Genomic DNA, 23982 nt, shown 5'->3' with positions numbered 1-23982 from the left:
CTAAACACACCAGCCAAGGTTACCATGCTTGGCAGAGATGTATACTGTTTGTGTGTACTGTATGTCCCTAGAACAAATACGATATAATGTGGTGTCAAAATATACAACCTGGGAATATTTCAAAGGCAAACGTTTGTTTGGCACCAAACGGACTAGCTAAGTAATCGGCTCACATGTGCGTTTGTACTTCTGTGGGACCATACAAGTGTATGTGTTGCGCAAGTCCCTGTTGTGTAACCTTGACAGATTGAGAGCATGTACAAATGGCTAGTGCTCTACTGTACAGTTACAGAAGAAATTCATGTCTTTGGCAAGCAGCATTGCAATGTGGGTGGAATATCAGTGTACACATATACATGTTGACACACACATATCCACACTTTCCATTTGTTCAATTTCTGTTGGCTTTGATCAAACAGGAAGAACAATATTACCCAGCACACTAAAGTTACAGAGGAAATCTCTCAGTTGTAAAAATTTCTTTTGTCTATCAACTTTGTCAAACAAAGTTTATATTAATATTCATTAGATACCCATCAGGCATCAGACCTGCTTTTAATGAAGAAAATAAATAAATGCAGAAAAAAATGCTAAGAGACACCAGAAAAGTGTATAGTTAAAGTATAAAACTAGGAACAACAAAACCAGGGTCAACGCTTTATCATCATATCCCAGGAGTCCGTATAGTCCACCTATCCGCATAAAAAAACAAAAAAATAAAAACCCCAACACCAATAACATCCAAATAGATTTAAATTGAAAGATCCCGCAAGAAATGTGGAAACACCGGCTTGCCGGCTGTGGCTTTTCACACAGCCATGTTCTGGCTCTGTTAATACCAACGTTTCCAGCTCAGAGGTGGATCAAATCAAACCCTCTTTTTGGCCCTGTAATGTTACCTTTCAGACAGCGCAGCAAGCACCGGCATATTGGCACAATCCTCCCCGAAAATAAAGCAGTATGAAAGCAACTACAAACAGACTAACCCAGGAGACAGTTTCACACAACATGCTGGAAACTCAGGTAAACTCTCACTGCAACGTTACAGTAATATTTTTATCAGCTTCAGGTTGAACTTATCCATGCTCGTTACATGATAATGCTTCACTGACTGCAATTAGCCGATGTGCTATTGGCGTTAGCTCGCCTGTCTTCTTTTCAGTAGGCCTAACTAACATTACTATTTGTGTATCTTTCACCAGAGGCTCATTTATTTATTTATTAATAAGTGATTTTGTTGAAAAACTACATATAGCCTCTTTAAATACAACTGATGAAAAAAGAATAATCTGTCACCCCTCAGATATCTCAGATAACACTGTTGTATGCAGATCCAAATTTTACAACAATCCCATATCTACATTTAAGACAGTTCCCTGATATATTTCTGTCATGCTTATTAAATATCTATTGTACAGCAGAGTCTGTACATTATGTTTTGCACTGGATTAAACACATATTTGATTTGGCCATAATATCTCTCATTAACATTCCCTCCATCTTAAATTGTTCACTCAGTTCTCCTTAAATCTTGGTTAAATCACGATTCTACACTGTAACAAAGTGTCTACAGGATGCTATTTCTGTAGGATTCAGTAACTTAACCTGCTGACTTATCTGTTTCTTAATCAAATATAATTTCATCTAGATTCCTTTACTGTCTAAATTAATGTAAATCAAAAGATTGGATTAGACCTCTGAGTCGCATATACTCGAAAAATTCTGCATTAGTCAGACAAAATTTGTTTTGCAAATCAGTCTGAGGAATAAATGTGTTTCCATTCATTAAATCATTTACAGTTTCAATCCCTCTATATCTCCATATATTCTATCTTAATGGTAAACCTTGAAGAGCTATCTAAGGATTGTTAGAGCATTTTTGGTATTGATATAGGCTCAATCAAAATATTTTTTCACTTGCTGTCATAACAAAATATAATTTTAAAAGTAATATCTTAAGTGGGGTAATTTGTAATGTAGAAAATAGAAATAAGAACTTTGGAAGCCATGTCAATTCAAATAGATTGATTCTTCCTGTAAAGTTTATGGGAAAAGTCATAAATTTCATATTACTGAGTAACAAAATAAAATGTTCTTGCTATATATGTTGCTAATTGTCACTAATTATGTGGGGTGTTGATGGCAACCTGGATAAGACACCTGGCCTTGGGTTTGGGAGACCTGGGTTCAATTCCTACTGCGACCCATCCACCACTGTGTCCCTGAGCAAGACACTTAACCCCTAGCTGCTCCAGAGATGTACGACCTCTGACATACAGTATATAGCAATTGTAAGTCACTTTGGATTCCTATGGAAATTATTTGTCTCTATATTGATTTTATAGCCTAAGACAATTGAATTTTCACAAAAAAAAACATAGATCCAAGTTAATTAAATACATCAAAAAATCATCATCAGCAAAAAAGTGAGTTTATACTGATATACAGATGATATACAGAAACCCAACAACTGATGCAGTAGTGGCAATATTAGGGTACAATATCTCATTATTGTTGAATTTGAAGATATTCCTTGCGTGTTCTCATGTTAGCAGTCAAGTACTGGACAAAGTGGATAATCTGATCTTGATTTCTTTGTCAACTTCTGTTATGTTGACTTTAGTAGATTATCATGCGTGGATAATTCTACTCCTTCACACCAATCTTGTGGCACTACTCCACATTCACTGGAGTTATTTTCCATTTTCTTTCCCTCTGATTCCACTTTATGTTCTAATGATACCATTATCTGAAGTTTTTTCTATGTTTAGCCGAATCTCATCGTCTTTTGTGTCTCCTTGATCTCTGTTGTCTTTGTTTCTGGCCTTCGAGGGCATGGTTGATTCGACTGTCTGCGCTTCAAATAACCGACAAACGCAACAGATCTCTTAAATCTTTCACAATTATAAACTTGAACTTGTGTCAGGTTTATCTTCTAAATTCCATACAAATTACCTCTGGCTGTGTTCAAAAACAACATGCAGTACAGCTGCAGCGTGGAATGAGAAATCACTGACAGAAGGAGGTATGTGTTGTCTATAAAGTCCTAAAGGGCACTTGCTCCCAAGAAGAAAATTGATTAGTTCCCTGAATACCACCTGGTCCATATGTGTGCAGCACCCAATAGATAACTTAAGAGAGAGGCCAGAAGTTATGGAAAATCATTATCAAACAGTCTGTCTAGAACTGATGCACAGAAACAAGAGAAATGTAGGTGTGTGTGGCACTCCTCGATCTGGATGGAGTTACTACATAAGTACATCAGCAGCAACTCAACACTACTGAAATGTTTTAATGTAGACTATAGCTGGGAGATATTGCATCTCACAAAAATGTGTTCTGACATACGTTTACAGATGCCATATATTGGAAACTTAGTGTCCGAAGGCATGGAAAGAGATAAAGCCAGATAGTGACAGGTAGAGAAATGGTTTCGACAACTCTTCTCACACAACTAATTCTTTTCTAGAATGCTTCCTAAATGATTATCAAAAACAACCACAGTGATAACATTTTCATTTATCCATCATAATTACCAAATTAGAGACGGCACTGTAGTTGCAGTTATCAGCACAAAAATAATAGAAACATAATCAACTCTCTTTGTATGGTAGCAGCAAAGAGCTCAACTAACAGCACTGAAGACTTTAAATACCTTTAATGTCTTCAATTTACATAATTTCAGACGTTTCTGGACTTTATAAGAGCTTTTACAGAATAGACAGAAACAGGCAGATGGGTGGAGAGACTGGCCCTGAATAGTCAGTTAATTAACAGTAAAGGAGAAATACTGTGGCCAACAAATGTCAAGTTCGACAAAGATGGAGGTTGGCTTCTCGCAACAATGCAAAACAACAGCAGCTTAAAAAAAAGATTCTACAATATAAAACTAATTAAAATTGCCAAAAGGGAAAAGAGTAGAACACTGCTTGCTCAGTTTAGCAACGTACGGGAAATCTGTAAAAAGCGATCTGCTGGGTAGAGAGAGAACTGACTAATTAACATTTATTTCTTTTTCTTCAAATGATGAATAATTACGTCAACATCTGAGGCCAACTGAAACTGAAAGTTCATTGAGTGTAATTAAGTGTTTTATTTTCTGCAAATGCCATCTCTCTCTTGTTAGTCTTTAAATATCAGCTTTTCATTTAATCACTTCTATCTCCCTTTCTTCCAACTTCCAGCTCTTTCAATCTGTGTGTGTGTCTTTTGTGGCTGGGCAGGTGCAACGGGCCATGTTGACAGCTTGTCCCTCCTCTCTTGCCGCAGGGAAAACTGTCACCCCTGTCATTCAGGCCTATGAACACAGCATGGAGAATGTATGTATGTGTCTGTGTGTGTTCTCGGGAGACTATGACAGTGTGGGGGGAGATGGGAGAGGGGCTTTATTAGCTCTGCCAGAAACAGCTGAATGCACGGACACACACACACACACACACGTTAAGTTTGCTGAGATTGACTTAAGCATGATGGGACTTTCACAACCTCAACCTGGAAGGGCTAAGCCTTCAGGGAGCAAAACTTTAACCCAGGTGACACGTTGATGTGGCAAAGGGAGAGGGGTCTCTGTGTGAGTAGTGTGTTCATGTACTTTTTCACGTGCACATTTGCACAGGGGAAAAAACTGTTGTCACTCTAAAGCCCGACCGATTTATCAGCCGGCCGATATGAGCTAATTGCATGTAATCGGCATCGGCCGTTTATAACGGCAGATATATGACAATTAAAAAAAACCAAAAAGGCAGATCCTTCACTCATGTCATGGGTGTTGCATAGTTTTCCCACCAGAGGGCGACCAGCTGCAGCTCCCCTGTTAACACTGCCTCACCACAAAACCACAGAAGAAAAAAATCAGCTGACCGGACTTTACCGGAGCTTACTGTAAAGCACGTAGAAACCAAACACGCAGAGGGCTGTGTTAGCAGTGAGTCGGTCTTTTGTCACGTTAATTACATGACTTTAATAATTACAATAAAAACAGACCCGATCACTTCTCTTCTCCTGAAAACATTCATGACTTGCTAACCCTCACGTTTGTCACTGCACTCTCCCGGCTTACTAGCAGCTCACAGCAGGTTAATGTGGGTGTCGGAAGCTGCCGACAGACGTAACTGTAGATTTATTCTGAAACAGTGTTGCAGTTCTAGTGAACGGTCCACATTTGTCCCTAGTTCATCACTTCTAAATATTCTCTAAAATCATGTAACGTTACAGCAGCTCATGCTGCCCATTGCTAAATTAGCCACAAAGCTAAAGCCGTGTTTATCAGTGGAGGAGCGCTAACATTAATGAGCTGTTAAACTATAGTTTCTGGTGTATTCTAAATATACTGTATCTGTGAGCTGCCTGTCTGCAGTTAGTCTGCGTGTCTGAAATTATTAAACCAGAATGGACATGTAAATAAACGTGAGCTGAACAAGAAAAAAAAACTATTTCCTGTAGCTCAGGCTCTTTGTGTGACGTTGTAGATGTGAAACGCTGTCAGAGCCGTAACGGCTCTGGTTATAGTTATAACGTTACTTAAATGAAATTTCAAAGTTGCAAGTCCTTGTTGTAGAGAGTCATGTTGTATTGGATGCATTCAACAGCTCACTGTATCATAGACGGCATGATTTAGACAGATGATGAGAAATGGTTTCTCATAGCTTTGGTTAGAAGAGTGCTGGTAAAGGGATGAACTAGATTTGAATGTGCTACATTTGACATTATGGCAGATTATGTGTAAAGTGAAATACACATGCTTATTCTCTCTCCGTTTACAGACGGACATATTTATTGATGTGCAATTGTTTACATGTTCACTTTTTGAGACTAATCTATTTTATTAACATAATCCTTTTAGGAAAAGGTTTTATAGTCCACATACATACCAGCTTTCAACATCGGCCTTTTCTAAGTGTAGTTTATTCAGTAAAGGGGTCTACTATCCAAATCATTCTCTAAATCTTAATATCGACTCATAAATTGGCTCTTTTTCACTTTAATATCGGCATCGGCCCCCAAAAACTGGTATCGGTCGAGCTCAACGTCAGTGGTTCCCAACCTGGGGGGGATCAAAGGGGGTGCCCAAAGCTTTATCTGTTTTGAGGTTGTCAAAAAAACTTTGGTTTTGGAGCGACACACCCACTCATTGGACTGTTGAGCTCTCACTAAACAGTGCAACTGTGCCGCTGCCGGTGGGCTCGGTAGCGGTGTATATTGTAGACTATTTGTATTAACAGTAGGTTATTGTAGCTCATTTTCCACCTTAGATTAGTTTTTATTTACTTGAATCTGCTCCTCTGCTCTTCTCTCCACCCTCACACACACCTAAGCCTGCACTGGTCTCTCACGGAAAACACGCCGACTTGCTCCGCCTCTTTCTGTCTGTGATTTTCTCCATCAGCGGTACGTTTCATAAAGTCGCTGTGTTTAATAAACTCACCCGTGATTCAGTTTTGATGTGCGCCGCATGTGGATCGAAACTGAAACTTAACGTTAGTGAGTGACATCTGCAGTGGTGCGTTCACTGTCGCTCCGTAATGTTTACAATGTGTAACATTGTAATATGTAACAATGTAACATTTCCTGCGTGTCAGTTGACATAATACCAGATAACCTCTCCCTCACCGTTGCCAAATCTACTTTGGAAGTGCAACTATACCCGTCCGGCCCACCCAAGTAAAGTATGTTGAAAACACTTAATCCGTGGGCTCCGTACTGATCTCAGAGCGGCTGAAAGAAAATGGCGAAAAACCAAAGACCCTGCCAACCTTAAGGGCTACCAATTGCTCCTATCCTCCTTCTCAACAAGCATCAGTGCTGCCAAAACTGCGTTCTATAATGACAGAATAAGCAGTGCCACTGACTCAAAGAAATTATTTTCCACTTTTAAAGTGCTAATAAATCCTCCTCCACCACCCACAAACTTGTCTGCTGATACCTTTGCTGCCTTCTTCACAGGCAAAGTGGAGGCTATAACTAGCCAATTATTTGAAACACTCAAACTCAACCATTGTAGCAGTCGTACTACATCTTTTCCCCTGCCCTTCCAGGTCAGTGGTTGTTCACTCTCCTCGTTTACTCCTCTCACAGAGAGCGAAGTATCAGAACTCTTGACCCGTAGCCGTCCAACTACATGCCCACTGGACCCGATTCCTACGAATCTCCTCCAAGCCATATCTCCTATTGTGGTCCCGACAATCACTCGTGATAAATACTTCTCTGGCTTCAGGAACCTTCCCGACCACTTTCAAAAGGGCTCGGGTTACACCCCTGCTCAAAAAGCCCTCACTTGACCCAACTCAAGTTGAGAACTATCGACCAGTGTCTCTTCTACCTAAAACTATTGAACGGGCAGTATTATAACAGGTCTCAGAATTCCTCTCAGGGAATGACCTCCTAGATCCATATCAATCTGGTTTTAAGAGTGCCCACTCTACTGAAACGGCTCTTCTGTCTGTAACAGAAGCCCTAAGGTCAGCTAAAGCTGCAGCCCAATCCTCAGTTCTTATCCTGCTTGACCTATCAGCTGCCTTTGACACAGTCAACCACAGGATCCTGCTATCCGCTCTCTCAGCAATGGGCATCTCGAGTAAAGCACTCCTGTGGTTCGAATCCTACCTCTTGGGGCGTTCCTACAATGTTTTGTGGCAAGGACAATTACAATTACAACTGCCTCTCCACAGGGGTGCCCCAAGGCTCAGTGCTTGGGCCCCTTCTCTTCTCAATTTACACCACCTCACTGGGGCCGATCATTCGCTCGCACGGCTTCTCTTACCACTGCTACGCAGACGACACGCAACTCTACCTATCCTTCCTTGTCTCGGCGCGGATCACGGACTGTCTATCAGACATATCTGCATGGATGAAGGCTTGCCACCTTTAACTAAACCTCTCTAAGACTGAACTCTTGGTCATTCCAGCCAAGCAATCTATCCACCATAACATCAAACTACAAATTGACTTCGCAACCATCACTCCAACCAAGGTGGTGAGAAACTTGGGTGTCATGATTGATGACCAGCTGTCCTTTTCAGACCATGTTGCTAATGTCTCTCGGTCATGCCGCTTTTCTCTATACAACATAAGGAAAATCAGGCCCTACCTCACTCAGTACGCCACCCAGCTTCTGGTACAGGCCATGGTTATCTCTCGCATCGACTATTGCAATGCCCTCCTAGCAGGTCTCCTAGCTTGTGCGGTGAAACCCTTACAAATGGTTCAGAACGTAGCAGCGCGTCTGGTTTTTGATCAGCCCAAAAAAGGACTCATGTCACTCCATTACTCTGTGACCTTCACTGGCTCCCCGTGGCCTCCATGATCAAATTCAAGTCACTAATGCTTGCATACAGAGTGACTACTGGGTCTGCACCCATCTACCTAAACTGCATAATACAAACTTACATTCCTTCTCGGCCGCTACGCTCCTCCAACGAACGCCGCCTGGTTCTGCCATCCCTTCACACAAAGCAATCCCAGTCCCGGCTATTCTCATCTGTGACACCACGATGGTGGAACGAGCTACCACACGCCATCAGAGCAGGGGCGTCCCTCTCTAACTTCAAGAAGCTCTTGAAAACTCATCTCTTCCGAGAACACTTTCTCTTATAACACCTCTAACTCCTAACCTCTAACATGCACTTCCTGTGCTCTTCTTCTTCTATCCCTTACAATGATCTTGTATTGATTGCACTTTTTGTTTTGATTGCACTTTTTGTTAACTCTTACTTCCTTCCCTAGGTATCTACCCCATTGATGTGATATGTACTGTGAGCTCTTACTAGTATGTATTGTCAGTTGTAGATCTGTAGTTGATGCTCTGTTGATGTTTTTATGTTGTTCCTCAAATGTAAGTCGCTTTGGATAAAAGCGTCTGCCAAATGAGTATATGTAATGTAATGAAAATATTGGCTGTACTGGACGATTCCATATATAAATGTGTATGTGCATGTGAACAAAGGCAGAACTGGTTAATTGTAAATGTGTTTAGTTTTTAAAGGGGCTACATGTAAGTTTTTGATTTTAATAAATAAAATTGTCATTGCCTTATTGTCAATGGGCTCAAAACTCACTTAGAAATGAAGCACACGCCTGTTTTCTCCGTTGCTTGCATCAGCCACTATTCTGCTTTTAATGTGTGTCTCCGGGTCGGATTCAGCCCTGTGCGCGCTCCCGAGCCTCTCTAAGACTACAGCGACAACAGCAGCTAACGACATGCAGTCCACTAACACCATAAAAACAACCGCCTCACAGCAAAACACAGGCTCCACGTAAGGATACAAAACAACAATAAAGGTTTATGTGCTGAAGCCCATCAGACCAAACAGGTTCAGATGATGTCGAGTAACAACAAAGTGAGCATTAGTAAAGCTGGAGAAACAAAGAGAAAGACACGTTAGCTCTGCGGCTAATGCCGAGCAGTTGCTAATGTTATCTAGTGCAAAGTTATATTGCTTTCCACATTACTTCACCAACTAACGCGACCCATGTTACTATCCTGTGTACCACTGTTGATTTAGCCTGCAGGAAAGGATGTAACAGCAATGTGGAGCAATTTATTTACAAGCTGATAAAACTATTATTGTAACGTTGCAGTGGGAGTTTACCTGAGTTTCCAGCTCTGTCTGTTCTCCCCGTCTGTCTATAGCCGCTGTCACGCTGCCTTTTTCCCCCGGAGGATTGTGCCGATATGGGGCTTACTGCGCTAAATGAAAGGTACAGCGCTGGTGTTGATCTGCCTGAGACGGGAACGTTGACGTAACAGAGCCTGAACATGTCTGGATAAAAGCCACAGCCTGCATGCTGGTGTTTCTGCGATTATTGTGGTATTTCTGTATGAAACTGGTTGTGTTTCGGATTATGCTCGCTCATGAGCACATACCTGGTTACAAACTACATAATGCCCCTTTAATTGTGATTCAAGTATAATTTTCAGTCATCAGGTTACAAATATAGTTCATGTTGGTACTTTTCAACTCAAACTCTAGTTTCATGTTATTTCTGTTCACTTCTATGCACCTGATTGGTTGAAAATGTAACTATGTGACCCTTGAACTTGAGTTTTGGGACCTGTACACGTCAACACTATACTAGATTTGTTTTAAGTGAGAGGCGCCTCACGTGGGACCTGGGCAGCTAAAAACAAAACAAGCAAGAACCTGTATTCCAAAATAACCCACAAAGCTCCAACATGGCTCAGTAGCTTACACAGTCGAGGCCTTAGAGAGTCTGTGTGTGTGTGTGCGCCCGGTGTGGGGCATTGGCCCTAGACAAAGTGCTCCGCCGGCTTTCTGCCCACTGGTCTTTTCATTGCTGATGGATGGGCCCTGTTCAGCACCATCTGGCTATAGGATATTTCACATTAATCATCACAAACACACATGCTTCAGTCTCTTCTTAAGCATACACACACCAGATGAGTACAATTGCCTCCATGTTAATGAACAGACAAGAAAAGATCTACAACACTGTTTAATATACAGATGCAAAGTGAAAGAAAGTAACAAGTAAAAGTAACAAAATAACATTATTTATTTTTATTGACAGCCCATTTTGCTTGATTTTTAGCTAGCCATTTTCCACATTTATGAAGCTGAACTAGCCTAGGGGAGATTTAGAAACAAGCTTGGTACAAAAAACCCCCAAAACAATTAGTTCATTAAAAAACATTGTTTCATTTGGTTTGTAGCCTTGAGCTATAGAGCAATACAGCAGAGTCAGTCTTTATAAATGACCTTTTCATACCTATAGGAGGATGCATATTAACAAAAATGGATTTAAAGACACCGATTTCTCCCTTTCCTCTAAATCTGTGTGCTCTCCCTCTCCCCTATGTCTCTCTCCCCCTCGGACACACACACACACACACACACAGGTTAGTAAACACATTAGATCCTTACATAAACTGTTAAGTTGAAAGGCCAGACACCCAAGGGAATTAAATGTAAAATGAGGGACATTATCAGACTTCATTTATTTCTATCTACCCGTTATATGAGCTTAATACAAGATGATTTGCCTCAACGGTTCATGGACATGGGCAAGGATAGGCAGAACCGTGGTGGATCTGAGAGGAAGCACGCTTGACATTAGATTTATTATCATTAAATCGTTTCTCCCGGCTATCTGGGTTTGTAATGCAAGGGGATTTATTTGCACATCTACACAATCTATGGAAAAGGAATAAGACCTACAGGAACATGGCTGTAAGATGAGCTGCATGGAAGATTTACAAGAAACTTGCTTGACATGGTAAAAATATTTATGTCCGAGGCCTATCAGATACCATGTCATAAGACAGGATTACTTTTGACACATTATATTCACAACATATATAGAAATAGGCAAGATTATCAGTACAATAGTTTTTTTTGTTACTCTTCTCTGAATTAAAAACATATTATGTTATGTAGCAGTAAAATATCAGAGGAGAGCAATCATTTATTATCCACTTGATGTGTATATTATGTAGGATTGCCCTTCTAATAAATATGCGTAGATATTTCAACATAGCTGTTGTTGTATGTTATATTATATAATATGCTTAACAGCATGAAAAAAGCAGAATGTAATGTGCCATATATAAATGTAAAACCTATCACTGCAAATTAATGTAGATATTGGAAAGATACAATGTATTCGTTGTTTTTTAAGACAAGATTTCTAATATTGCCTTCAAGGATTTCAGAAGGTCTGGGGCTCTGACTGCGGCTGTGTTTCATCTTTAGCTTGAACTTTGGAATGGACAGGGGCTTTATCCCTGAGGATCTCAAGATGCACGCTGGCTCACAGTGAATTAAGAGGCCTAAGAACTGGCGAGACAATACAGTGCCTTTTAAGTGGTACTTCACACAAAATCTATCCTTTGAGAATGAAACACTCATCCCCTGTATGCTCTGTATTAAAAAAAAAAAATAAATATATATATATATATATATATATATATATATATATATATATAAAAACTTACATACAAACTCATCACAGATGGTCACAGCAGAAGTATCTTTCAAAGGTTTCAGAAGTGGTTTGTAACGTGCAACACATTCAGAGATATTCTTTTTCGGCTTCAATTGTGCGGTAGCATCATTTAAGTCCTTAAACAATCGAAACCTTCATGAATTGCCATGTTCACCCCTCCCCTAACAAAAAAAAGTTTGTTTCTAAATTCCACCGGGAATTGTACTTGAGGAGAAAGCATGTTCACATAAACTAAGCATCTAATTTAGATGCCACCGTGTTAATGTATTATGAAGATATTCTCTGCTAACTTTGCCCAATTCACATTCTCTGTTTGCGTTAGGTGTGTGCGTATGAACATGTGCATGTGTGTTCCATTTGAACTACTATTAGTGTGCCTGGGTGTGTGTTTCAGTGTGTGGGAAGAACCACACCTGCCACAATGAAAACGTGATCTCTCTCAAATCCTTTTAATTAACATATAACAACGGCACTCTAGAGGTATACCCTCTATAAAAAAAAAATAAAAAAAAACACAGGCCAAGATAAAGCTTTGCTAAATGACACAAAGTGACACCTGCAAGGAAGGCTTTAATCACCAACATGTTACCAACATTCACTCTACAGTAGCAGGCCTTCCCTGTAGACCATTTTGTCTTATTTGTCATCATGATAGGCAAGTAATCACTACTGTTCACACCACACCTATTTCTGACAGACCGTTGTTATTTACATGATTGCAGCAAAGCGGGAGACATATTTGGCTGGGTGTGGCAATGCACAAGGACCAATAAAGTATAATATAAAATGTCAAAATATAATTTTTCTTCTTCATGACAGCTGAAAGATGTGGTGACAGCTGTTGTCGTGGGGTTGTCACTTTCCAAAGGACATCTATATAAGAACTCAGCACACATACACACGTTGTTGTCACAGGGGTCTCGTCATCATAAGCATGCCTGAAGATAGGCATGCTCAGTCTACTATCAGATGTTAACCTCATCATGTACGAGCCCATACAACCAAATGCAGGACTATACACACAGTTGAGGAGATTTATCTCTGACTTCAGAATTTAATCTCTCTCTCTCTCTGTGTCCCTCTCTCTCTCTCTCACACACACACACGCACACACTCACAATTTAATCAGGGACAAACACTTGAGCTTTCCTCATCCGCTAGATTGCTGACAAGAGGTGTCCATCTTGAGGAGACAACAAACTCATCACAGCCATACAGACAATACGGTGATGGGTGACCTACAACTACTTCTGATGTCAAGTGAGGGCTTCTGGTCTAGAGGTGAATGAGACTGAACACTCACATTAAGGGACAGACAGACAAAACAGCTGCAAAGACCAGCACATTTTTATGACAAAACTGAAACAGCTGATAGACTAAATCCAGGAACACAAACACTGAAAGATGTCTTACCTTGTGGTCATAAGGGTTGTAAGAGTGGAAGAGTTGTGACAGCTCCTTAGTCCTCTGCTTCTTCTGTAGACAATAATAAAAAATAAATAAATAAATAAAATGAATTTAAAGTTTAAAAGCCATTCATATAATGCATGTATAATTCAGCCAAGAAAAAGGTAGATAGTAATTGTAGATACTGAAGTATATAGTTTGATTAAAACCAATTCATCTGTTCCACAAAAACTTCCTGAAAAGTTAAACATATAATGTAAGCATCCACTGAGTATGTCTACACTGTCTACTTGTACTGCAGGCATTGTCAGAAAAACTGGTCATATTTTATTCAATAAAATATTGTTCCTTGACATGTCCTCTTCCTCTTCTGCTTGTCTGACAGCTAGAAAAATACAAACACATACTGTAGGGCAAAATATGGACTGTCTCACTCATGTTAATTTACTGAGTCACTTAAACAGAAGGAAAACAAATCACCATGGCTAAGAACAACCTCTAGAGTAATTCATTAAATCTACAAAATATAGAATAAACACAGGGGGAAAAAAAAATAATAAAAGCCCACCGATAACATATTTGCATAAACTATTTCTCATTTTATTCCCGCTAAAAATCTGGCCTTAACCTTGCTTGTCCTTAATGTGTAATGAGATACACAAGCGTGAGACTTGACTGTTTGATGTGTGGCAATTGTTAATGCAATCAGTTACATGACGCCGACACAGTAACAAAGAGTGCTAATTAGCTCGCTGATTAGGCCATGTCTAGCTAAGAGGGAAGAATATGTGTATATGCTACTCAAGCTAAAGGGGATATGCATTCATTGCCATGCTCCTCCTCTCTCTGACCTCAGGCCAGATCTGTACATATGGAGCATACAACTACAACTCACCCTGCTATCAAACACAGGCGTCATTACAGCGTGACAAACAAATGCTGCTTCAGGATGGGCAAAGGCAGCTTGAGGATGTAGAGTAGAGAAGGCTTGTTTGGTATGGTGGTCAGGATGTATGGTCAAGTTTACAAAGATGGACATGGATTCAAAAGACAGGCTGTGCTAGTCCTTAGAAGGGAAGAATCGAAAGGCCAAATTAAGAAACTAAGTGCTAAACAAAGTCAACACAGCAGTGTAATACAGGAGATGTGGCAAGAAAGGCAAATGCAGGAATGACAAGGAAAGGAAGGTGAAATAAAGGTGTTAGGGTAGAAGTGTTTAAAGGTGGCGATCGTAGTCCTTGCCCTCGGCCAACTAACGCTTTGACTTCGTCTTTCTGTCTCTACTGAGGGCCATCCTTTCATCACAGCACCCCTCATCGCTCCTTGCCTTACTCTCTATTCCTACTGTCTGTGTATACCTTCACTTCTTTTTTTCCCCACGCTGCATTTCCACCCACTCTCTGCTCACCTAGGGCTCTTGTGAGCCATACAATCCTGTAATCATTGCCCCTGTCCTTCTACCATTCTCTCATTCTTATTTTCACCGGATTCCCTCTCGCTCTCTCTCTGCCAAAGGGCTCTCCAGAACCTCCAAATCCTCTTTTCTCTCGTTTTCTTTGCCTTTCCACGTATCCCCCATTGCTCCCTGTGTTTTTTCTCCAGTGAAGGAATACTCATACTAATCATTCTGTCTTCACTCTCACCAATCCTCCCCCTTACAAGTCTGTCCCTCCACAACCTCTCTCTCTGTGTGTGTGTGTGTGTGTGTGTGTGTGCGCGCCTGGAGCACCTCAGGTGAGATCAATTCTCTCATCATTTCTCCTCAACACCATTCTCTCTCCTACTTCCATCCCTTCATCACTCTCATCATCACTCTATATTCGGTGATACTCAACTGCATGTGTGTGTGGTAGATTGGGGGTTGGGGGGTGGGGGGGTAGTGAGGCTTTCTCAACCCACAATGAGCTCCCAACAGAATTTACCCAGTTCAATAGCACATACACTGCATGCACTATTATTTGGCAAGTATGAATGAAAAATTACTTCTTTGCACATATTGGAGTTAATCATTTTCAGGTGATATGTATTTGCGTAATGAGGGACAGTGTGGCGAAAGTTAATGACACCTTATATCAAGGTGTACATGATTATTAGGCAGCTTCATTGCTTCAGGTAAAATAGGCCAAAAAACGAGATTTAACGGACAAAATTGTAAAATGCCTTTCAGACGGATGCAACACTCTTGAAATAGATAAACTTTTATGGTGTGACCACTGGTCCACTAGACCAGTTGCAAATTAACTGCAAAAAGACTTGAGTAGAATTAAACGTGAAGTTAACAGGAACCCATTATCCTCCAGTGCCACCATACTCCAAAACTGCAACCTACATGGAGTGTCCAGAAGTACAAGGTGCCAAGTGCTCAGAAACATGGCCAAGGTCAGGAAGGCTGAAAAACGGCCACCACAAGCATTTAAACTGAGCAGAGAAATACCTGGATACAGATTTTTAAAAGGTTTTATGGACAGATGAAATGAGAATGACTCTTGACGGGCCAGATGTATGGGCCCATGGCTGGATCACAGATGGACACAGGGCACCACTTAGACTCAGGGACCAGCAAGGTGGCGTAGAGGTACTGTTATGGGCAGCTATCATTAAGGATGAGACAGTTGGACCTTTTCGTGCTGAAGATGGACTGAAACTCAACACCCAAACTTACTGCAAGTTTCTGGAAGATACTTTCTTCAAGCAGTGGTACAGGAAGAAGTCCTCAGTTTTCAAGAAGGCCATGATCTTTATGCAGGACAATGCTTCATCACATTCATCCAAGTACTGAACTGCTTGGCTAACCAGCAAGGGCCTCAAAGATGCCAAAATAATGACCTGTCAAGTAACTTAGGGGCTGGACATTTTTGATAGTGATATCGTCGGTTTAAATCCCTCAACTAGTGTGGAAAAAGTTGGCTGAGGGGAATTGAATGAGAAATGTTATTATTCCACAACAGCTGCTGCTGGGGTGCCCTTGAGCAAAAACTAAACCCCAAGTTGAACCTGTGAAACTAATCTGTAGCCACTAGCAGAAGCCTGCACTGGGGAGGCAGAGATGTGTAAACCTTGCTATTGTGAAGCACGATGAGGTAGAGGTGCTCTAACAACCATCAATGAAAAGACAGGCAGACTTTATCCAACTCTGCACTACATTTGTCTTCAAGGTAGGATTTGTCAAACTGAATTATAGTAGTTTATACAATACAAATAATCACGTGATGCACTTACTTTCCAATACTTCTCTGACAAGACAAAAAATAATCGGTCTATCCATAATCTCTCTCTCTCTCTCTATATATATATATATATATTTTTTTTTTTACATAATCTAAAAATATCTAAATATCAGTGATTCAGGTGGCCATGCCTTCTCAGTTAGTGTTACCTTTCCTATTCCATTGTATCTTTAATTCTATGAGCTTTATTAGTGTGCTGTACGTGTGTGTTTGTGGTCGAGCAACCAGAAAAGTTAATCTATCATGCCATCAAGGTTGTGTTAGTGACAACCCAGCAATGCAAAGCCACTGTGTGCATTTGTGTGTGTTTTTCTGTGAACCTGTCACCGTGGCGATGATGAACGATGGTTGTTACCATTACATCCATCTGTTGTTGCAGTCAGAGACGGATTCTGCGTCTAACAGGAAGTGACATTACATGGATGTATACACTCATACACAGACTCCAAACACATGCAGGAGCAGTGTAGAGAGGAGCAAACACTCTGCCGCCAAAAGCTCGCAAAAACTTGCAAACTTCATAAAAACACAGCTCTTTCACATAAACCTTTTTAACAAAAAGTAAGAATAGCGGCACAATGCCTTGAATCTCTGACACAAGATATGATATTCTTGAGTAAAATTACCCGGACTAAGCTATGATAGTTAATGACAATACCTGGGCAAAAATATAAACATATAAAAAATCCCCCTCTCACCCCTTGCGGGGTGGTATGTGTCATCATCCTCAAGCTCGGGTCCTCTACCAGAAGCCTGGGAGTTTGAGGGTTCTGCGCAGTATCTTAGCTGTTCCCTGGACTGCACTCTTCTGGACAGAGACCTCTGATGTTTTACCTGGAATCTGCTGTAGCCACTCTCTCAGTTTGGGGGGTCACAGCCCCCAGTGCTCTGATTACCACTGGCACCACGGTTGCTATTACTTTCCACATCTTTTCTAGCTCCTATTTCAGCCCTTGGTATTTCTCAAGCTTCCCGTGTTCCTTCTTGATGTTGCTGTCGCTTGGGATTGCCACATCTATCACTGCAGCCTTCCTCTGCTGTTTGTCGATCAACATGATGTCTGGTTGGTTAGCCATCACCAGTTTGTCAGTCTGGATCTAGAAGTCCCACAGGATCTTAGCTCGGTCATTCTCAACTACCTTAGGAGGTGTCTTCCATTTTGACCTTGGGACTTCCAGCCCATACTCATGGCAGATGTTCCTGTACACTATGCCAGCTACCTGGTTATGGCGTTCCATGTACGCACTTCCTGCCTGCATCTTACACCCTGCTGTTATGTGCGGTACTGTCTCAGGGGCATCCTTGTCTGCACCTGAGGTCCTGCCTGTTGTGGTAGACCCTAGCCTCTATTGATCTTGTACTTAGTGCCTGAGTGCTTGTTCTTGTCCATGATTAGTGCTTCTGTGCTGTCCTTTAGCCACTGGTAGGATTTCTTGATATCAGCCACTTCTTCTATTTGTCTGTGGTACATGCCGTGCAGCGGCTTGTCTCTCCACGTCTCTCTGCCTGAGGGATTCACTAAGCCCTTCATCTTTGGGGGCCATCTTCCTGATTTACTCTTGGATCTTTGTCGTTTCATCCTGGACAGTGGTCTTGACACTCACTAGCCCTCGGCCTCCCTCGCTACGCTTGGTGTACAGTCTCAGAGTGCTGGATTTGGGGTGAAACCCTCCATGCATTGTGAGGAGCTTTCTCGTCTTGATGTCAGTGGCCTCTATCTCCTCCTTTGGCCAGTTTATTATACCAGCAGGGTATACTGATGACTGGCAGGGCGTATGTGTTGATGGCTCAAATCTTGTTCTTCCCATTCAGCTGACTTTTCAGGACCTGCCTTACTCTCTGTAGGTATTTGGCTGTGGCCGACTTCCTTGCTGCCTCCTCATGGTTTCCGTTAGCCTGTAGCACCCCAAGGTATTTGTAGCTGTCCTGAACATTTGCAATGTGGCCTTCTGGTAGTTCAACCCCCTCGGTTCTGATCATTTTCCCTCTTTTTGATACCATGTGGCCTGGTATCCTGGTAGTGTGGATCAGTGAGTCGATGTGTCACTCATTTCTGGCATACAGCTTGATGTCATCCATGTAGAGGAGGTGACTGATGGTTGTTCCACTTCAGAACCGGTATCTGTAGCCAGTCTTTGTGATGATCTGGCTGAGGGGGTCAGGCCTATGCAGAACAGCAGTTGGGAAAGGGCATCACCTTGGTATATGCCGCACTTGATGGTGACTTGTGAAATTGGCTTTGAGTTGGCTTCCAGACTTGTTTTCCACAGCCCCATTGAGTTCTTGATGAAGGTTATTAGTGTCCTGTTGATCTTGTACATTTCCAAGCATTCCAGTATCCATGTATGTGGCATTGAGTCATTTGTGGTTTTTTTGCTCACATGTGACTCAAGTCAGATTAGTTTTTATAACAGCTGGAACATCCCAAGTCACAAGGAATCTGATCTTTTCCAGTTCGAATAAGGGCTGCTTTCATATGTGGTTTAAATCAGATCGAGGGCGGTTTTTTGAAATGCAACCTCAGTCTGGACAGTCAGGGTGGAATTCATGCAACTCTGATGTCACTCTAGAGCGACCGTCGCCACAGTTCTGCATCACGTGCATAGTCTGGTTGAAAACAGTAGAAAGAGAAAGCTGTAGGTTTTTTATGTACTGCACAGTGCCAGAAACTGTAATGAATGCAATGAGAAAGACACATGTAGTGAACAACGGTGTGGATTTGTGCATTTTACATGGAATAAATGTGGAGCTACCCTAAATTCCTCTCTCCTCCCCAGAGAAGAAGGGGAGGGGTCAAAGTTGCTTTCTCTAAGTGCTATCCCGACCATAAAACTGGCACCTTTTTGATTCCGAAGCTGATAACGTGGGGCCTGACTGTTAAACTGACAAAGGGACACGAGCCAGCCCTTGGCACCTCCCTGAACAGCCTATCAAAACTGGCCCCCACACACACGTTTCCGTGGCAACTGACCTTATTCTTTGTTTTATTACCACATCAAAGGGATACTCCTTGTCTCACCTAAGTGTGACATTGTCCAGGACAGCTGAACTTTCAATGTAAAACGGACTGCAGTCTCCAAATACTCAAAGCATTTAATTAAGTTAATTAAATCTTTAGTTGCCTGAATACGTTTGCCTCTATTTGAGTAGTTATGTTAACTGTTGTTGCTATCTGTTGTTATTAGTGCTGAAAGAAGTTACTTGTGCAATGTTTTTATTTTCAGCAAGACACTCCTTCATCTAATGTAATCAACGCTTGTTCATAATACTTTCTTACAAAATCCCTTTAGAAATGATGACAAAGAAATGTTTTACTATACTCTTAATCGCCAGCTTGAATTTAAGGATGAATCAACAAATTCCCCGGTTCCTAAGGAGAGACGATCTTTGATTTAATCCAAGCTTTCCTCATGTAACCTGAGCTCCCCCAAGTGGGCGAAATAAGTATTACATGCCCTCGTCGGAAATGCCGTTAAATGTATAAATATCCTGACCAATAATGTGACAATTGTTTCCTGTTACCAAATGCCTAGAACAGTACAACCGTTCAACCATTGAGGTTCGATTGTGGAAAATATTTGATTATAATATGTGCAAATAGATTTCTTTTAGACATTAAGTCTAGAAAGGCAGTCCCATGGGAAACCTGAGACGCCCCCTGGGGAACCACGCCCCAGACAACAAAAGAGCGGCACGCGACCTGCTCGCTCTCTCTCTTCCTCTTCTTCGCTGTTGGCTCTTCCACTCTGCTCTCTGGACGCTTCGGCACGCGCCGGCGTGCCGCGCCAGGCAACGCCCTCAGTCGACCAGCGAAACAAACAGGCCTTTGTTCGCTTGAAGCTACACACCTGAAGTGCCGCGACATCGATCTGCCTTCAGTTTGTTTTATTTTCTTTATTTCTTTTGTTTGTTAAAGTTATCAGTCCGTTAACTTACACTGGACTAATTCAGGAACGACCAAGTTCCATTTTAAGCCTTTTTCGTCGAGCCAACTTCACCGAGGTCGGACCAAGCCACGTGGTCTCGCCAGCTACAACGAAGGAAACCTGAAAACAGCCGAATTGCCAGACGGAGGAGACGTTTCAATCAGACACGGAGAACCCCGGAGAATCCCTAGCAAAAAGCCAGGATCGGCAGCTAGCGTGGGACCCGTGCAACAGGCCAAAAGCAGGCTGTCGACAAGCAGTAAGACTTAACACACGTTCTGTGATCAGATGTCCATTTTAACTCCTAAATTATAGCATTAGTTTACTTTAGTTAGCTCTTCTATGCCGTATGAGTCAAATGCTTCCCACAATCGAACCTCAAGGCTCATTGTTGAGCAAATGTTTATGTTCCCTGTATCCAACCATCTTTTTATCACCTTAGTTAGAGAATAAATTCACTGTAATATAATCAAGAGCTGTGTGTGTTGCCTATTTAGAGTTCCTGCCAAGAGAATTGACCCTTTAGATATGAGACTGACTGACTGATTTAAGATAACTGAGTGATTATTAACTAACTGATCACTAGTAATAATTGTATAATTATTCAAAACTACCTAGAGGTCCAGAGACTCTAGGATTATAACAACTCCGGTGGTGCCCTTAACGAGGAATTAAATAAAATGATTTTATGAATCTTAAAAACTCATAATTGGGTATCAATTCTCATAAATTTATTAAAATGCATAACTAATAAATTTAGGTCTACTACACACAAAATTGTGAACATTTGTCACCAATTAGGATAAATGTGTCCCTGTGAATATCAGTAGGGTCAACAAGTGTGAGCTAAACTCTATCTATGATTACTTTAGAATGACAGCATGCTGCGTGTGATACTGTATTATTCTTTTGTGCATGCAGGTCTCTTTCAGGCCGTGGCCAGTTCACACTGGAGTCCGATCACATTTAAAAAAATTATGTGAACAGTCAATAAAAAAACAAACAGATCTGGGTAATAATTCGAAACTGAAGATTAAGGCCTTCAGTGTCAATATGGCTTAAGGTGTACACAAGCAACATCCTGTGAACTGTTAACACATAGGGAGAAACATTTATTTTGCTTCCCTCAAGCTCAAGCAATGTAAGTTAAGACACATATTCAGCCCAGTAAAACAGTTATATACAGTGGCTACAATAATTGTAAATCTCAATAACTGTGCACTATGCAACTTTGTTTAAGTCACGTGCCCATGGTAAAATTGTCTTCAAAAACCTCTCTTTTGTCTTTTGAGACATTAACTGACAGAGCAAAGTGATATTATTTAAAGGAAATATAAGATTTTTCTTCATCCATTTTTATTTTCATGCCATCGCTATGACTATTAAAATGAAAATTGTGGAAAAGTGTTCAAATGGTATTATTGAGTGTATAAGTAAAATTCCATTCTGCTTTAAATGTGTGTCTTTCTTTTGTATTTCTATTTTTAAATTAATCATAGTTAATAATCATGCTTGTTTCCTACTACTGTGTTACCCCTTCCGCAGCATCTACAAAATCCCCGCTCAGAGATCAGTAAAGTTCCTCTTTTCTAAAATCTGCACTTCTGTGTTACTTTTTTATACTCTGACCTAGTAGAGATGTTATTTGTACATTCATTCCTTCCAGCTAGTTAAAACTCTAGATTGAACATCACATCGATTGACTTTTTCAGGTAAAAAAAACCAAAAAAACAATCCCTTTAAATGTGGCAAATGAAAACATGATCATTAAAACACAATGTGTTATCCCTTCCACTATTAGTAGACTAGGTCCTCATTAATCAAGTTCAGGCCTACGTAGCCCCAGACAGCAACTTAACCATTAACTCAACCTTAATACTGGTTATACTGCCTTTAGTCAGGTGTTATCATCTCCCCTGATATGTGAGTGTAATTGTCTGTATTTGAACCAGATGAAGGAGGAAAGCGCGTGTGTGTGTGTGAAATGCATGCGTTTGTTTGTGTGTGTGCATGTGTCCACGCATAGATAAATGATAGTTAAGCTAGGAGATGGCGCTATATAGGCTAGCCAGCTGTTTCACTTTGACAGCTGCCACACTGGTGCCTTGTGGGTAATGGAGTTCTTAACCAATTACAATCTGGGGAAATTAAAAACACTGTCCCACTAGACCACACTAATCTTATTCTCTATCACTTTTTTTTCTCTCTTTCCCTCCAGCAGCTGCTCATTCTCAACTCTTCCTTGCATACCAATAGACATCCCAACACACACATACACACACCCCACCACTCAGCAAGTCCATTTATCAAGGCTAAGTTCCAGTCACCTGGGGATGATTATGGAGATCCAAGCTAATAGCATTCACATCCCTTTATTCTCAACATGCTTCCTCCATCCCTCCATCCCTGTGGCCTCCTATTCTTTCCATCTGCCTCTGCTCTCCCCTCCATACTGCATTCTCTAATATATCATCTATTACAATAGGTAATAAGTCAGATCTCCAGATACTCCAAAACACCTGAACCACATCACAGCTAGACTCTCTCCAGCTCAATCCAGCTTTCTCTGCTTCACTCACTGACTTACTGAGACAGATCAGTGTTTTTCAATGCAAATATATGTTTCTGTCATGGTTGGAATACAAACTGCAGAGCAAACCATGTTTCTTAATGTATTACCATCAAAAATGTCAGTATTTCCTATTATATGTATATGATGAAATATTAGTACTAGTGCTGACCCCAAATAGTTGAAGATTCGATGCTTTGATGGGCGGAGCCTAATTCAACTGTCAATCTCACAGTCAAAGCTTCGCAGCCAAACAAGGATCATGCCATTTTGGCGATATGGGGGTGCTCAACGTCTGATTTTACATAGAACTACCAGTTTTCTCCCAATAAGTTAATACACAGCCTATTACAATACACATTTCAACGTTTAAAGGGGTATTATGTATATGAGTTTCCTGCGGCCACTAGCAGTTTTAAGAGCCAGGCGTGTGCTCGTACGCGTGCTCGCTTGAACTCATGAGCGAGCATAATCCGAAATATAACTGCTTTCTTACAGAAATTCTGCAATAAACGCAGAAACACCAGCATGCAGGCTGTGGCTTTTCACATAGAAATGTTCAGGCTCTGTTACTTCAACGTTCCCGTCTCAGAGGCAGAGCAACACTGGTGTTCTGTCGATTTATGCTACCTATCGAGATGTGCTACTTAGCAGTTCAGCGCATGACCCACAAGCGTAGTCTGTTTCCACGCCAAATAAATCTGTGCAACCTTGCTGTTGGGCATGCCGTTGAGACAGTGGCTGATCGTCAGCAATATCAAAACAAAAAATCATTATTAGAATCAGCACAGTATTATCAGAATACGCTACCCCTGATATCTGAAATTAAGATGACATAATATAGTATTTCAGCGTGCTCCCCATCTCCTAGTACCCACGGACTGAGTAGTGG

General features: G+C 41.1%; 1 protein-coding gene across 5 annotated transcripts in view; it reads right to left on the bottom strand.

Annotated features, from left to right (window-relative positions):
• The window catches only part of cdkal1 (CDK5 regulatory subunit associated protein 1-like 1), a 283565-nt gene that overhangs the window by 61283 nt on the left and 198300 nt on the right, over positions 1-23982 (bottom strand). For all 5 annotated transcript variants that reach the window (XM_046044868.1, XM_046044869.1, XM_046044870.1 and 2 more), the window contains one exon: positions 13375-13437. In XM_046044868.1, the coding sequence (XP_045900824.1) occupies positions 13375-13437 (63 nt within the window). The remainder of the gene's footprint in view (positions 1-13374; positions 13438-23982) is intronic.

Source organism: Micropterus dolomieu, linkage group LG03 (genome assembly GCF_021292245.1).
Source record: "Micropterus dolomieu isolate WLL.071019.BEF.003 ecotype Adirondacks linkage group LG03, ASM2129224v1, whole genome shotgun sequence".
NCBI classification, from domain to species: Eukaryota; Metazoa; Chordata; class Actinopteri; order Centrarchiformes; family Centrarchidae; genus Micropterus; species Micropterus dolomieu.
The sequence above is the reverse complement of the archived record's forward strand: the minus strand, read 5'-3'. Positions and strand labels throughout refer to the sequence as shown.